Source organism: Pelobates fuscus, chromosome 4 (genome assembly GCF_036172605.1).
Source record: "Pelobates fuscus isolate aPelFus1 chromosome 4, aPelFus1.pri, whole genome shotgun sequence".
Lineage (NCBI taxonomy): Eukaryota > Metazoa > Chordata > Amphibia > Anura > Pelobatidae > Pelobates > Pelobates fuscus.
In genome coordinates, this window is record NC_086320.1 from 144,337,362 (window position 1) to 144,353,137 (window position 15,776).

A 15,776-nucleotide genomic window follows, 5' to 3' on the forward strand; every position below is an offset into this window, starting at 1 on the left:
ACTGTAAATCACAATTTACGCATTATTTACAAATGGATCACATAACCACACTGTCAACGAGAAAAATATCTGAGATTATCTCACTCTTACCGTCAGTTCTTTTAACCTATCCAGCCTAAACAATAGGGATGACAAGAAAGAGCATGTGAAAACGAAACTTCCCTTTTTGAAACCCACACTAGTTTTACATTTTAAAAATGAAATAAACACTATGGATTTTTAATAGTTTTCTGTGAAATTGTGTTTCCTGAAATGCATTGACATATCAAACCCACCAACTTGGGCATGTCTGGTATCTGGTCTGGTTAAAGAAACACTATAGTTTTAGGAATACAGATGTATTTTCCCAACACTTTAGTGTCTTAGTCACCATTTAGGTGACCAAGCCAGTGCTGACAGGGGAAAAAAAAAAGTATGCAATTCCTAAATGTTTCATATTTTTGTTCAACCCCTTAACCCTTTAAGTCCGGAGGACGTACTATTACGCCACGCAGAAACCGGCTCTAAACGCCGGCGGGCGTAATAGTACGTCCTCGCTTTTATTGCCGCCCACGTGGCCGGCGGTATTCTCCCGCTGCAGATCGCGGTCGGGGGGGATGCCTGGCCCCCCGGGCAACCCCCCCTGTGGCCGGTGACCGCGATCTGCAGTCTCTGATCGCAGTGACAGGCTGTCACTGCGACCAGTATAAAGCATGTGTCAGCCGATTTCAAATCGGCTGACACATGCGGCCGGCGGCTTTCCCCTTCTGCAGATCGCGGTCGGGGGACTTACCTGGCCCCCCAGGCAGTCCCCCTGGGGTCAGTGACCGCGATCTGCTAGGTCTGAGATCGCAGTGACAGGCTGTCACTGCGATCTCAGAGCGCTCTGATCGCAGTGACAGCCTGTCACTGCGATCAGTGTTACATGTGTCAGCCTATTGGCTGACACATGTAACTGGCACAATGATCCCCCTGCAGATTGGAAGGGGGGAGTGCTTGTACCACCCAGGCACTCCCCCCTGTGGTCAATTACCCAATCTGCAGGAGGTGATCACAGTGACAGGCAGTCACTGTGATCACTGATCCTGTGTGTCAGCCAGTGATGTGACATCACTGGCTGACACTGTCTCTGCCCCCTGTCCTGTAAAAAAAATAAAATATTAGTTCAAAAAATAAATAAAAAAAATTACAGTTACAAATAAAATATACTTAGATCATATATATTATATATATATATGATCTAAGTATATATATACACATATACATACACACGTACACTGTATAGGTGTATTTTAATATTAATATATATATAATTATATATATATATATTAATATCAAATTACACGTAGACTGATACTGATTAAATATATATATAATTATTGTTATATATATATTTATATATAATATAAAAATATATATATGTAAATACGTAAAAAAATAAAATTAAAAAAATATTTAAAAATAAATAATTAAAAAATATATAGATGTGTGTTATTTCGTTCTAACTGTATTGTGATAATAATATATATATATTTATATCAAAATACACGTAGAACAAAATAATATATATCATAATATATATATCTATATACATAAATATATACGTATATATCACTATATATACCTATATATAAATAAAAATATTAAAAAAAAATTATATATATATATATACGTATATATACACATATGTATATATATACATATATTAATTCTACACATATATTTATGTAATAATTTTACATAATTAGGTATCCTAATTAATTACAATTAGCGGGACCTGCCTGACAACCCATGCCGAAAGTATAGGGAATTTAATTTGCTAGCACTATATTTAACCCTATAACTTTCCAAGACACCATAAAACCTGTACATGGGGGGTACTGTTTTACTCGGGAGACTTTGCTGAACACAAATATTAGTGTTTCAAAACAGTAAAATGTATTACAACGATGATATCGCCAGTAAAAGTGACGTTTTCTGCATTTTTCACGCACAAACAGCACTTACACGGACGATATTATTGCTGCAATACTTTTTACTGTTTTGAAATACAAATATTTGTGTTGAGCGAAGTCTCCCGAGTACAACAGTACCCCACATGTACAGGTTTTATGGTGTTTTCAAAAGTTACAGCGTCAAATATAAGGCTTGTGTTTCAGTTTTTTCACATTAAAATTCGCCAGATTGCTTACGTTGCCTTTGTGACCCTATGGTAGCCCAAGAATGAAAATTACCCCTATGATGGCATACCATTTGCAATAGTAGACAACCCAAGGTATTGCAAATGGGGTTTGTCCAGACTTTTTTAGTAGCCACTTAGTCACAAACACTGGCCAAAATTGGCGTTTTTTGCATTTTTCACACACAAACAAATACTAACGCTAACTTTGGCCAGTGTTTGTGACCAAATGGCTACTAAAAAAGACTGGACATACCCCATTTGCAATACCTTGGGTTGTCTACTATTGCAAATGGTATGCCATTATGGGTGTAAATTTAATTCCTGGGCTACTATACAGTCTCAAAGGCAACGTAACCAATCTGGCGAATTTCAATTTCAAATGTAACACGCTATATTTGACCCTGTAACTTCCCAAAACACCATAAAACCTGTATATAGGGGGTACTGTTTTACACGTGAGACATCGCTGAATACAAATATGTGTATTGCATTGCAGTAAAAGCAAACAGTATTTTGACATCCACAGTTAAAATGTCACATAGAACTAAAAAAAAATAAAAAAATCTTTTTTTCTCCCATTTTTTTATATATTTTTTATATTAAATTATGTTCAATACCTAAATATTTAATGTTAAATGAAAGCCCTGTTTCCCCTGAATAAAATGATATATAATAAGGGGGGATGCATTTCATATGAAAGAGGTGAATTACGGTTGGACAGACATATAGCGCAAATGCCAGGTTTTGTTTACGTTTTGTTCTGTTCACAACTTGTACATTTGGCTGCGGTGTTAAGGGGTTAAATAAAGCTGAAAGTCTGCACTTCAATTGCATCTCTGTAGTTTCATTTTAAATCCATTTTTGTGGTGTACAGAGCCAAAATTATACAAATTGTCAGTGTCCAAATATGTCCTGGCCTGTATATAGCAAATAAACATTTTGTAGTATTCTATAAATTGCTGACAACATTTCTCCCAAGTTCCAAATAAAATATTGTCATTTTCTGCAAATAAGAGAAATGTTGTCAGTAGTCCGTAGTCATAACAAAAACGATGCAGTGCTTACAGACCTTGAATAATGCAAAGAAAAAAAGTTCATATTCAAAACCCCCCCTCAGAAAAAAAACAACAACCCACAATACTAATGTTTTAAGAGTTCAGAAATCAATATTTGTTGGAATAACCCTAATATTCAATCAATCAAATTTCATGTAACTTTGCTTGTTCTCCACCAGTCTTTCACATTGCTATTGGGTGACTTTATGCCAGTCCTAGTAGAAAAATTCAAGAATCTCCTTTTGTTTGATGTTTTGTTACCATGCATTTTTCTCTCTATTACATACCAGAGGCTTTCAATTCAGCTTGGATCTGGAGATTGGCTTGATATGATGGTCCTCCATCCCCACTTTGATTGACTTAGCTGTGGGACTTGTAGCATTGTCCTGCTGAAAAAAAAAACCAATCCTCCGAGTTTGAGAACATTCAAATACACCAAAAAGAAATTGCACCCAATGTGTATGACTACTTATTGTACTCAACGATTCCAATGTTTGTCATATTTGGCCTATAGCATAACATATCCAGAGTGCTGATACCCATACATTTGTCTAAAACAGAATAGCAGAAAAGAAACACATAGTGTAATCTGTTATTGGTAAAACAAATGAGATGAATATCACTAGTAAGTGGTCCAAAGGTGACTATTCAGGCCTATGTTCCAATTCCAGGTAGCCAAATTAAGAATCGAGAATTCAGATATATAAAAATGTATATATTCATTAATGGATACAAATATAAATCTAAAAAAAATAGTGAGATTGCCGCTGGGGGGGCATTAAAGATGAGACTTACCGTATTTATCGGCGTATAACACGCACCTCATTTTCAGAAGGAAATTCCAGGAAATTTCCACCCCTCCCATAGTATTCCCCCCCCCCCCCCTCATCCCATAGTGTCTCCCCCCCCCCTCTCCCATAGTATTCTCCCACCCTCCCATAGTGTTCCCCCCCTCATCCCATAGTGTTCCCCCCTCTTTCCATAGTATTCTTCCCCCCCTCCCATAGTGTCCCCCCCCCCTTTCCATAGTATTCTCCCTCCCCCCCCCCCCCTTAGTGTCCCCTAGTGCACTTTCCCTCTTGTCCCATAATTACTTACCTGTCTTGAAGCGTGGGCCGGCTTCACAGCGTGCACCGCGGTACTGGAACTTAAATTTCAGGTTCCGGTTTCCGGCCGGACTGAAAGGAAGCGTGCACACAATAGTGTGCACACTTCCTTTCAGTCCCGCCGGAAACCGGAACCTGAAATTTAAGTTCCAGTACCGGCGGGACTGAAAGGAAGTGTGCACACAATAGTGTGCACACTTCCTTTTAGTCCCGCTGGAAACCGGAACCTGAAATTTAAGTTCCAGTACCGCGGTGCGCGCTGTGAAGCCGGCCCACGCTTCAAGACAGGTAAGTAAATATGGGATATCGGCGTATAACACGCACCCATCATTTTCCCCCTATTTTCAGGGAGAAAAAGTGCGTGTTATACGCCGATAAATACGGTACTTACCTAAATCTGTCCATCACAGGCGTGGCCATCTTCCTAAAGCTGGTCGTCTTCAGTGAAGCGTCAGGAGATGATACCACTGCTGTTCTCTTGCACAAGCCCACGGGATCTCCAAAGACAGAGCCAGTTCCCTGCAGCCATCATTGGTGAGGGCTGTCTTTATTAACACTGTAACTCTTCCCAGTATCTAAGAAAGTCAGGCGTAGGGCATATACAGAAACTAAGTAGTCCCTACTTTGTCTCATTATATCTCTTGACTGGATTGGAATTTCAGTGAAATACCAGTCCTATAAGTATTTCATAAATATTTCTTCAATGAAATAGTCAAAATGACTATTTCATAAAGTTTATATCTTTATGCAATAATAATATTTTGAATTGGGAGGGGTTACAGTGCTGCTTTATGGATGCTCAGAAAATGCAGTGTTCTATATAGCCAAATACAATAATGCTCACCACTGCCGTCCCAACTCAAAATTAAATAACCTTGTACGTGGCTTAATTCATGTGTCCTTCAAAAAGGTAAAACTGCCCAATTCCAGCCTTGCAGAAGCACTGTCAGATCATCACAAATCCTCCATCAAATATAAGTGGGGTGAGACACTGTGGCTTGTAGGCCTCTTTGTGTCTCCATCTAACCATTAAACAACCAGGCATTGGGCATACTGGAAACTGGACTCATCAGAGAAGATGACCTTATTCCAATCTAAAAAGTCCAATCCTCGTGGTCTTTGGCAAACCTTAACCTGGGTCTTCTGTGATTCTTATTGATGAAGGACCTTTTTCTAGTTTTGCACAACTTCATCCCTGTCCCTAGGAGCCTGTTTTGAACAGTTCTTGCCATGCACTTCACCCCTGCTGCCACTTACCATTCTTTTGGTAGTTTACTTGATATCATCCTATGGTTGTTGATTTTACTTTCAAATTAGTTCGTTGTCTCCCTGGTCAATGGAGAGGACTTTTTGCCCTCTGCCAATCTGTAACTTTGTTGTTTCCAACATCTGCTGCTTGACCTTGTTCTTATGAACCACTGTCTTTGAAATTTTAAGGTTGGAAGCAACCACTGTATTCCTCTGCCATTACAGCCATAATTTAACCCTTGGTTTGGAAGTTGATGATTCACTCTTTATTCTTACAGTGGGACTCTAGAGGAGTTAGTCAAATGTTGAATGTTTGACTTTATAATTTATATTTCTTCACTATAAATTTATGCTGCGCTCATACAGCTTGGCTCTTTCCTCGGCAAAAGTAAATTAGTTCAATACCCTTATAACCACACTCTCCCGCGAACCCAAACGACTATTTCACACATTCAACTCTCTTCTTCTCCCTACTGTTCCTCCTCCACCTACTAACTTGACCGCCTCAGACTTTGCAACTCACTTCACTGAAAAGATCTCTACAATCAGTGAAGAGATCTCTCATCTTTCTTTTTCCCCTTACAATACTTCCCCTAACCTCACTCCCTCTGCTGTTCTATGTTCATTCGCACCCGCTACAGCGGAAGAGGTTTCTGCTCTGCTCCAGTGGTTTCTGCTCTGCTCCAGTCCTCCCGCCCCACCACCTGCTCCCTACATCCAATTCCCTCGCATCTCATCCGTACTCTGTCTTCTTCTCTTTCTCTTTCTCTACCTCTCACTAAAATTCTCAATCTCTCTCTCTCTTGTTCGTCCACCCACTGTAAAGCGCTGCAGAATTTGTTGGCGCTATATAAATAATAACATAACCCAAGATTAATTTTCAAATTATGATGCAATGTAAAATGGAAAGAGCTATTACTAACTTTGCTCCAAAGAAAGGATACCACTATACTTATTGGGATAGATGGATAAAAAACTAGACCCAGGACAGTAAGTTTCTTTTTCTTTTTATTAAATTATTTTTTTTTTTTAAACAAAAAGGACCTTTACAACTGGGAGATTACCGGGAACCCCCCCCCCCCCCCCCCCCAGCCTCATAATGACCTTTTTTTAAAAAAGATTTTTTTTTTTCAATACAGTGCGTACCAAGCAAAAGTTTAAGTTAGTCTGTATATGTATTTTGCTGCTAAATAAAAATTGATGTAATATTAGATAAAAAATGAATTAAAAAATAACATAATAATAATAATATTTGCACTGCTCATTTGGACTTTATAAATTATTTAACCATAAAAATACAGACTGTAAGCCTGTGTCAAGATCTTTACTGGTATTGTTAAGCGGAATGGATTATGAATCGAATTGCAAGTGTGCTTATGCCCATTTATATTAACCCTAACCCTACTAATACATAAGGACATTGGTTTTGGACTTGCGTCTGAGTATACATGAAGATAATATGACATTTGTGTCAGTGTTTTTGCTTTGTCTTGAATTTGTGTTAGCAGTGTTATTCTTTTTCTATTTCTGTTTATTATTTATATCACTGTGTATATGCTGGGAATGTGTGAGTGCAGAGTGTATTTGCGTGCAGTGAGACTATTTGAATACATTGTGTATCTGCCTGTGTCTGTAGACTGTGTGTTCTGAGAATGTGTGAATGAAGGGTGTGTTTGTGTGCATCACTGTGTGCAGAGAATGTGAAAGTGAAGCTTGTCTTATTGCGTGTGTTGGGAATGTTTAAGCTTAGTGTGCTCTGAGAATGTGAGCATGGCACAGAGTGTGTGTGTGTGTGCGTGTCCTGAGAATGTGATTGCATCTGTACCCTTCTCACATGCATATGCATGTACCAGAATATAATCTTGCTTTTAGATGCTGGCTGTTGGTGGTAGGAGGCTTTCCTCTCTCTCTGTCTGGTTGCCAAACAGGCATTCAGTAACTAGTGGCTTCTGGCTGAGACATTCATTCCTCATCAGGCTGCTAGAATATAAATAAGTGTGTGAGGCTTTATGGACTAGATTTCATTTTGCCAAATAAATGAAAATATAAACATTTACACTTGATTTAGGCAGTGAAGTGGCTAAACAGTATGTAAATACATAGCCCTGTGTAATAAAACATTTGTGGGTGTAATATGAATATATGGCAGTGACGTGCTAAATGTGTCACTATAGATCTTTTGAACTCCAGCTCCCATGATACCCAACCAGCCTCCGGTGGAAATGTAGTTCGAATATATTAGGTGTAGAGGTTTTCCATTGTTGTAGTTTGAAAATAAGATAAAGCAGACTAGAGATAAGAAATTAACTAGGGCTAGTTACAGCCATTACTGGGTGCTGGACATTAATTGCCTGCTGCCTGCCACCTGTTTAAACCAGCAGAGGAGGCACACAACTGCGAGAGCACAGCACTCGATGGGCAGAATGGGGGATGCTCCCCCATTCTGCGTTCAAAAGCAGTGTAATTATAGTAAAATAATGAAAACACTTACATTTTTTTAGATTATGGAAAAATATATACGTTGTTTTAAATGTTTCCAGGGAACCTTTGCCCGGCTGCAAGTCACTGTGAGTAAGTCCAGGTATAGACAGTTTATTAAATGTTATGTGATAGAACATAGACTATTTCTGATAACAGAGACACTTTAAACTAGCTTCTCTGTGTGTCACAGCTTTGTACTTTGGAATTTGTGTATTATGATTGCCTTAATGGGTAACTTCTTTTTTCATAAACTAATTATGTTGAAAAGAATCTCATGAATAAAACTTGAAACCAGTGTGTTGCCGTAGCTTAACAGAACGCTCTATAACCAGGAGGAACAATTAACATGATGAAATATGCAATATAAATTTGTGCAGTGTGTTTTTTGTGATTTTGTCTTTATCTAACAGATATGTATGCATATTCATGCCAAGCATTTCTATTTTTTAGGTAAAGTACAAGTAAAGAGTTCAGATATCCAAGTTGGGGACCTTATTATAGTGGAAAAGGTACTATTTATTTTGTAATATATGGCATACACCGTTTCTATCACTATTAACAAATGTGTCCTCTTTGTTTTTGTTAAAAATAAAAATCTACTTTATTTTATATTTTATATTAATACTTTATCAGTTTTTATAATATTGTGTATACACAGAAGGCTTCACAACTGTCATGTGTAGTAGTAATCATTTCTTTGTGACATTTGCATATTTCTGGGCAATTAAGTTTCTTTTTTTCAATTCGTACTTTATTGAAAGTATTTTAAAGTTATATTACGATACAGAAAAAAAAAAGAAAAGGGAAAGGGAGCATTGCCCCTCCGGCTGGGCTCAAGAGCGGTTAAGGGGTTAAACACTTACCTTTCTCCAGCGCCGGAAACTCTCCTCCCTCTTCCGACGTCATCTGCCGAATGCTCATGCGCGGCTTTCCTATTGATGGCAGCGTCTTCTCACTGTGAAAGTCACAGTGAGAAGCTCGGTAGAGCCTCTAGCGGCAGTCAATGAGACAGCCACTAGAGGCTGGATTAACCCCAATGTAAACATAGCAGTTTCTCTGAAACTGCTATTTTTACAGCTGCAGGGTTAACCCTAGATGGACCTGGCACCCAGACTACTTCATTGAGCTGAAGTGGTCTGGGTGCCTATAGTGGTCCTTTAAGGAAAGATTACGATCACAATACACTCTGAACCTGAATCTGCATATCTACATAGCTCCATATTTTCATGATATGGTGTAATTTAAAGGCAATCCTACCATAGAGTAAGTCAATAGTGTATCAATGGGTCAAAGGAGCAAGGTTAATCATTGTGATAGGTACAGTGGTTGTTTAGCAATTGTTGACTTTTTATTTGTTAATTACATTATACCTTTGTAACTGTTCAGATTAATGTGGAGTTCTTATGAGACAGGTAATGTGGTCATTTGTGTGGGCTTTGTTGTCGCACCGTTCCCTGGTACATCCCTCCGGGCTTTTCCCATAGGGGTACCTAATCTGTTCAGGTGTGGTTTCCGTAGTGTTTGTTTGTGTTGTGGGTCAAGCCAGGATTTCCAAATGTCTTCCAAGGCTATGACATTTTTGTGTGATTCAGCTGTATTGGTGTATTTTGTCCTTCAGTTCAACTCGTGAAAGGCAAATCTGCTTTTTCCAGTTTAGGGCTATTAGTGATTCTAGCTGTCAGAAACCTATCGCTGTGACTTTCTTAAGAGCTATTGACCATGTCGTAGGAAAGAGGAGGAACAGGCCTATAGTTTGGTTTCGAGGTAAATCAGCTATCTGAAAGACTCTAAATATTATTTTGTTTTATCTCTGGGCATTCCCACCATATGTGGCGCATACTACCCTCATGAACAAGGCTTTACATTGGGGTAGATTTTGTGTAAGCGGCTGGGGGTAAGATACCAGTGGTAAACCAATTTTTTTATGAGCTTCTATGTGCGAGTAGCATGATGTCAAGCCTTTCTGGACATTAAGAGATTGTACCCATTGTGTATCTGTTGGTGCATTTACTCCATTCTTCTTCCACTGTGTCATATATGAGAAAGGACAGTCAGAGGTGCTATCCAATAGTACTCTATAGCAGACTGATGAAGCTTGGGGTTTTGGTAATATTAGTCATATAGTAATTGTAGATGTCTGCCTTTTGGGGATGTGGCATCTTGTTTTTGGAATACCTAGACAGAAATTATTTTTTTTAGTTATAGGTGTAGAAAACATGAAAGAGTAAGGCAGGTTATATTTGGTTTGCAGATCTGGGAAGGGTAATTATTATTTTTATTATTATTTTCTTAGTTTTATGGCGCCAGCAAATTCCATAGCGCTGTACAATGGGTATTTTGCCTTCTGTGTACAAATGACCTTGATATGCTTGATACCCAGGTCTTTCCAGCAGTTCAAGGGCAACCAATATGATATAGTTTCTAATGCAGAGATAGGGGCCCTAGGAGAAGATAATTTTCTGTTTGTAAGCATTTTAGTTTTGGGGAAATTGTCCCAACAGCGTAAGGTTAGTGTTGTTGTCAGCAAGAGGTTTTGAATTTCGGGTTTTAGAGACCACTAGGGGAGGAGGGGGAAGAGGAGAGATCACTAATGGAAAGGGGGGCAGAAGTGGAGACTACACTAAGGGAGGGGGGGAGAGGAGAGACCACTAATGGGGTGGGGGAGCGGAGAGACCACTAAGGAACAGGGGAGGAGAAGAGAGACCACTAAGGGGTCGGAGTGAGCTCTATGGTTTGCAGGGGAGAGCTCGGGGGGGGGGGGGGGGGTTGTGTGAGAGAGCACTAAGGGATGGGGGGGAGCGCCAAAGGGAGGGTAGGAGAGAGCTCTAAGGGCCGGGAATAGAGAGCACTACGGGAAAGGGGGCGGGGAGAGCACTAAGGGACAGGAGGGGAGAGCAGTAAGGGACAAGATGGGAGAGAGGCTGAGGAAGGGGGAAAAGAGAAGCAGGAAGGGGCTGGTAGGACTCAGCCCATATCATACCCCACAAACTCTCTCTTTTACACTACACACAATGCTTCCCTGTACATACACAGAAACACACAATGCATCCCTACACACACAGAGAAACACACCTTGCTTCCCTTACACACAGAGAAACATGCAATGCATCCATTACGTGCGCGCACACACACACACACAATGAAACCCTTACACACAAATACTGCATCCCTTGCACACATACACAGGAACACACAATATATATCTTACACACACACACACACACACACAGAAACACAATGCATCTCACACACACACACACACACACAATGCACCCCTTACTGACACACACACTGCATCCTTGCATCCCTTACACATACAAATACAGATTCACATAATGCATCCCTTAAACACAACCAGAAACACACAATACATCCCTTACACAGAAACACACACTGCTTTCTATCCCTTACACAAAAACACACTGCATCACCTACACAAACTGGTATCCCTATGCACTACATTTCATAAGCACACACTTTAGATCCTCTACACTAACACGTAACACATCCCCTACACACTCCACTCCCTGTAAGCGAACTCATGGGTGGAACATGTAGGTGAACTTATGGGGTGGGCCTTATGGGCATACTCACCGTCAGGCATGGGGGCCCAGACCTTGAGCTGTGTAATTTTTCTCTTGCCTAGGGTGGCATATGTCCTTGCACTGGCCCTGGCTGTAAAGAATATTTTTTAAATAAATATGGCATAATGTGAATCTTGTATATGTAATGAGGAGTGTATGAAATATTAATTTGAAATATAAAAGTCACAAATGAAGATATAACACACACGTAATAGTTACATACAGTGGACTACTACGCACAGAGGACACTGACACACACTCTCACTGACAGACACACTCTCACTGATTTTGCACAAACTGAAAGACACCTACACACACACTTTAACTGATTTTTTCAAATACACATTCTCTCACACACAAATTATTATTGTTTTTATTATTTTTTATTTTAGGTGACCTTTAGATTAGCTGGAGTGGATCATTTCCCTGGAGTCCAGTGAGGATCCTTTTCTCTAAGGTCTAGTGTGGCTGCTGTAATCTTCATGGTATTCTAGCTCTGCTCCTTTGGGCAATGTTTAGTGATGCCGGGGCTGGAGTGTTGTCATAACCCTGCTTCCGGCATTACCGCAGGGTGTGCATGGGGGCAGTGCTGGAAGAGCACATTGATTACAGCTCCCTCACTGCCTGGCTACAGCCTCCTTCCGGAAACTATATGTGGACAGAGTAGTAGGCACCTGCCAGCCAGGTAAGCCACCTTCTGGGGGGTGGTCCTAAGGTGGTCAGCTGGCCTGCTCTTAGCGTACGCCGCGCTTTTGGTGCCACAAGTTTTTAACCCTGGGTTTAGGTTACTGAGCCCACTGCCAGGGTTAAAAGGGGAGTTTTATTTATCTTTTCTCTCTTGCAGCACTGCTCTCTGGCGTTTCACTCTGTTGCGATTAACTGGTCTGGGTGCATATAACGTTGCCCAATTATGTTGGGTTTTAATAGACCACACGAGATTCTTAAAGGAACACTACAGTGACAGTAACACAAACATGTATTCCTGACTCTATAGTGAAAAAATAACTCTGCAGGCACCAGGCACCCAAATTGCACTCACCTTTTGTCCCATGCCTTGGCGGTCTTGCCACAGCAGACATCGCCTTGATCGCCTCTATGGCTGCGATAATCAGTTTTACAATCTTGGCCAATCCACTACTTTTCCATCGGAAACCATTAGGAGGTTATTGCGCATGCATAGCAAAATGCCATGCTGTGCTAATCAGCATTTCCTAATAGAGATTTATTGAATCAGTTGATCTCTGTAGGGGAACGTTCAACACTTCCCTGCAGAGTGTGTAGACTCACTAGGCAGCAATGCAAACACTGCCATTAGAGGTGTTACTAGGCAGCCATGCAAACACTGCCTTTTCTCCTCTGAAATGACCGTGTTAACAGTGAAAAGTCTGCAGGGACAGGCTATATCCACCAGAACCACTACATTAAGCTGTAGTGGTTCTGGTGACTGTAGTGTCCCTTTAAAATCTTGCAAGAAAGCCAAATGTACTCTTTACGGCTATACAATTTAATGATACAATAATGATTATTATTAATTCCCCTAAAATGTAATTTGTAAGCAGCTTCAATATCATTTTTTGCAGTAACATATTTGTTTTTACATATAATTATATATGAAAGATTACTTTACAAAATGTAATGAGTATTTGGTACTTATGAAATGAAGAGTACAATTCACGTGTATATAAACCAGTTTGCTTATCGGCTGATTACAATGACAGAATAGAGTTCAACGTAGCACTTGACATGAAGATGCATCAACAGCAATTCAACAGTGAAATTAATGAGTCATTTGAAAAGAGGATCCATATGTTTATAGCTAAAGCAAACACACAATCTGTGTGAAGTATTCAATTTTCATGCCACAAAGTAAAGCTTTGGATTTTAAGCACCTGTTTTTTTCTGCAGCTAATCAAACATGCTAATTACTATTGAGACTAGATTTAGTAATATATGTTCACTTTGGTTATGTTTGGATTAGATCAAAGTCAGCATGTGGGATTTGATAACTAATATTACAAAAGGTACCTTGTTAACAGATCGGTAATGTAAGAAAAGGTTTAAGTCATTTCCCTATTCGGAGTTGGGATCAGAAAGCCTTGGGACATATAAAAAGGACACTGTAGGCACCCAGAACACTTGAGCTCATTAAAGTAGTCTGAGTGCTTTGCTTTTTTTGTCCTTTTTGCATCTAGTGCTGCAATGTTAAAAATTGCAGTTCCAGAGAACTGCAATGTTTACATTGCAGCTCCAAGTCTGCCCTCAGTAACAGTGTACCAGACAGCCACTAGAGGGCTTCCGGAATCGGGACAGACTTTTGGTTCGTTATCTGACGCTGGACGTCCTCGCGCTCTGCATGAGGAGGTCCAGCGTCAGATATTTCCCCATAGGAAGCATTGATCCAGTGCTTTCATATGGGGAGGTCTAATGCGTGCATGGCATTTGCCACGTATGCGCATTATACTCCACTTGTCGCAGGGGGTGTGAGGAGGGGGGGGGGTAGGAAGCGGGAGGCTAGGGGTAGTGTCAGTAATACAGATTTGTATTCCTGGCACTACAGTATCCCTTTAAGACTACAAGTGTGCTGTAATACCAAGCATGTTTAGCTCCCAGCTGTGAGCTTGTGCAGACACTTTAAGAACATGATGATCAGCAGACTTTTCACGTATTAAAATGTATGGGGAGAGGTATTAGCTGTAGAAAGAGGGAAGTGCTCATGCCATTGTACAGAACACTGGTGAGACCTCACTTGGAGTGTTGTACGCAGTACTGGAGACCATATCTCCAGAAGGATATTGATACTTTAGAGAAGGGCTACTAAACTGGTTCATGGATTGCAGGTTAAAACTTACAAGGAAAGGTTAAAGGAACTTAACATGTATAGCTTGGAGGAAAGACGAGACGGGGGAGGGGAAAGGGGGGATATGATAGAAACATTTAAATACATAAAGGGAATCAACACGGTAAAGGAGGAGACTATATTTAAAAAAAAAAAAGAAAAACTACCACAACAAGATGACATAGTCTTAAATTAGAGGGACAAAGGTTTAAAAATATCCAGAAGTATTACTTTACTGAGAGGGTACTGGATGCATGGAATAGCCTTCCAGCTGAAGTGGTAGAGGATAACACCGTGAAGGAGTTTAAGCATGCGTGGGATAGGCATAAGGCTATCCTAACTATAAGATCAGGCCAGGGACTAATCAAAGTATTTAAAAAATTGGGCAGACTAGATGGGCCGAATGTAGTTAGTTTCAATATTTATAGAAACCCCAGTGTTTTGGTATGGAGCAATAATTCTGTGAGGACTTACCTCTAGTCCATCGCTGCTCCAACAGCACTTCCAAGTCGCAACCACCCGAAGGCATGCATGCCTCCAAACTCCAGCTGTGTCACGTCTCCCAGGCATTGATAGACGCTTGGGAGACGTGCGCAGTAGTTACATGCCCCAAGGGCAACCCTAGGAGTCATGGCTGGAATGAATTAGAATATATTACCTTGCATGGCAACTCTGAATGACAGGCAGCCCCATGCACCAATACGGTGCTATGGGAGCATGTGCTGCATCCCTGCTACACTTGTGATTCCTGAATTACTGAGGTTTCCTGACCTCTGGCCTGTCTCATCGTTGCTGAACCTTTGCTGCCTATATATTAACTACTGGACTGCCTGACCTCGCTCTTGCCTTGCCAGATTTGTTTGCCTTGGACTTTTTTCTTATTTTATTTTGCTACTACAAGTCTGCACTTTGGACCTCATACCACTCAACCTGACGCATTTCATAGTCTGTATAATTTGAAATGTTTACATTTTTGGTATTTTAAAATCTTCAGAATGAATCTGGCATACTGTGCAATACATTTTTTTGTAACTTTAGTTCTCTTTGCACCTATGGCAGATTTCTTTACCGTCTTTTTTTGAAAGAAAATTTCACGTTCTCTGGCTGAGTAACCATGTTTGTTCAGATGATACCAGGAGATCCCAATTAGTTTTTCATTGCATTAAAAATTTTTAATGTTTTTTTCTTTTGAGTGCTAATGCTAATTTGGATAGCCACAATATGTTTGTTAATCGATCCGGTAATCCAAATTTATGAACCTGGAGATATTCAAGCAACTCTTGCCGCAATTCAAACATTCTAACA

General features: G+C 40.1%; 1 protein-coding gene across 3 annotated transcripts in view; it reads left to right on the forward strand.

The window, feature by feature from the left end:
• Positions 1-15,776, forward strand: part of ATP9B (ATPase phospholipid transporting 9B (putative)) — a 378,894-nt gene that overhangs the window by 90,553 nt on the left and 272,565 nt on the right. For all 3 annotated transcript variants that reach the window (XM_063451645.1, XM_063451646.1, XM_063451647.1), the window contains one exon: positions 8,502-8,560. In XM_063451645.1, the coding sequence (XP_063307715.1) occupies positions 8,502-8,560 (59 nt within the window). The remainder of the gene's footprint in view (positions 1-8,501; positions 8,561-15,776) is intronic.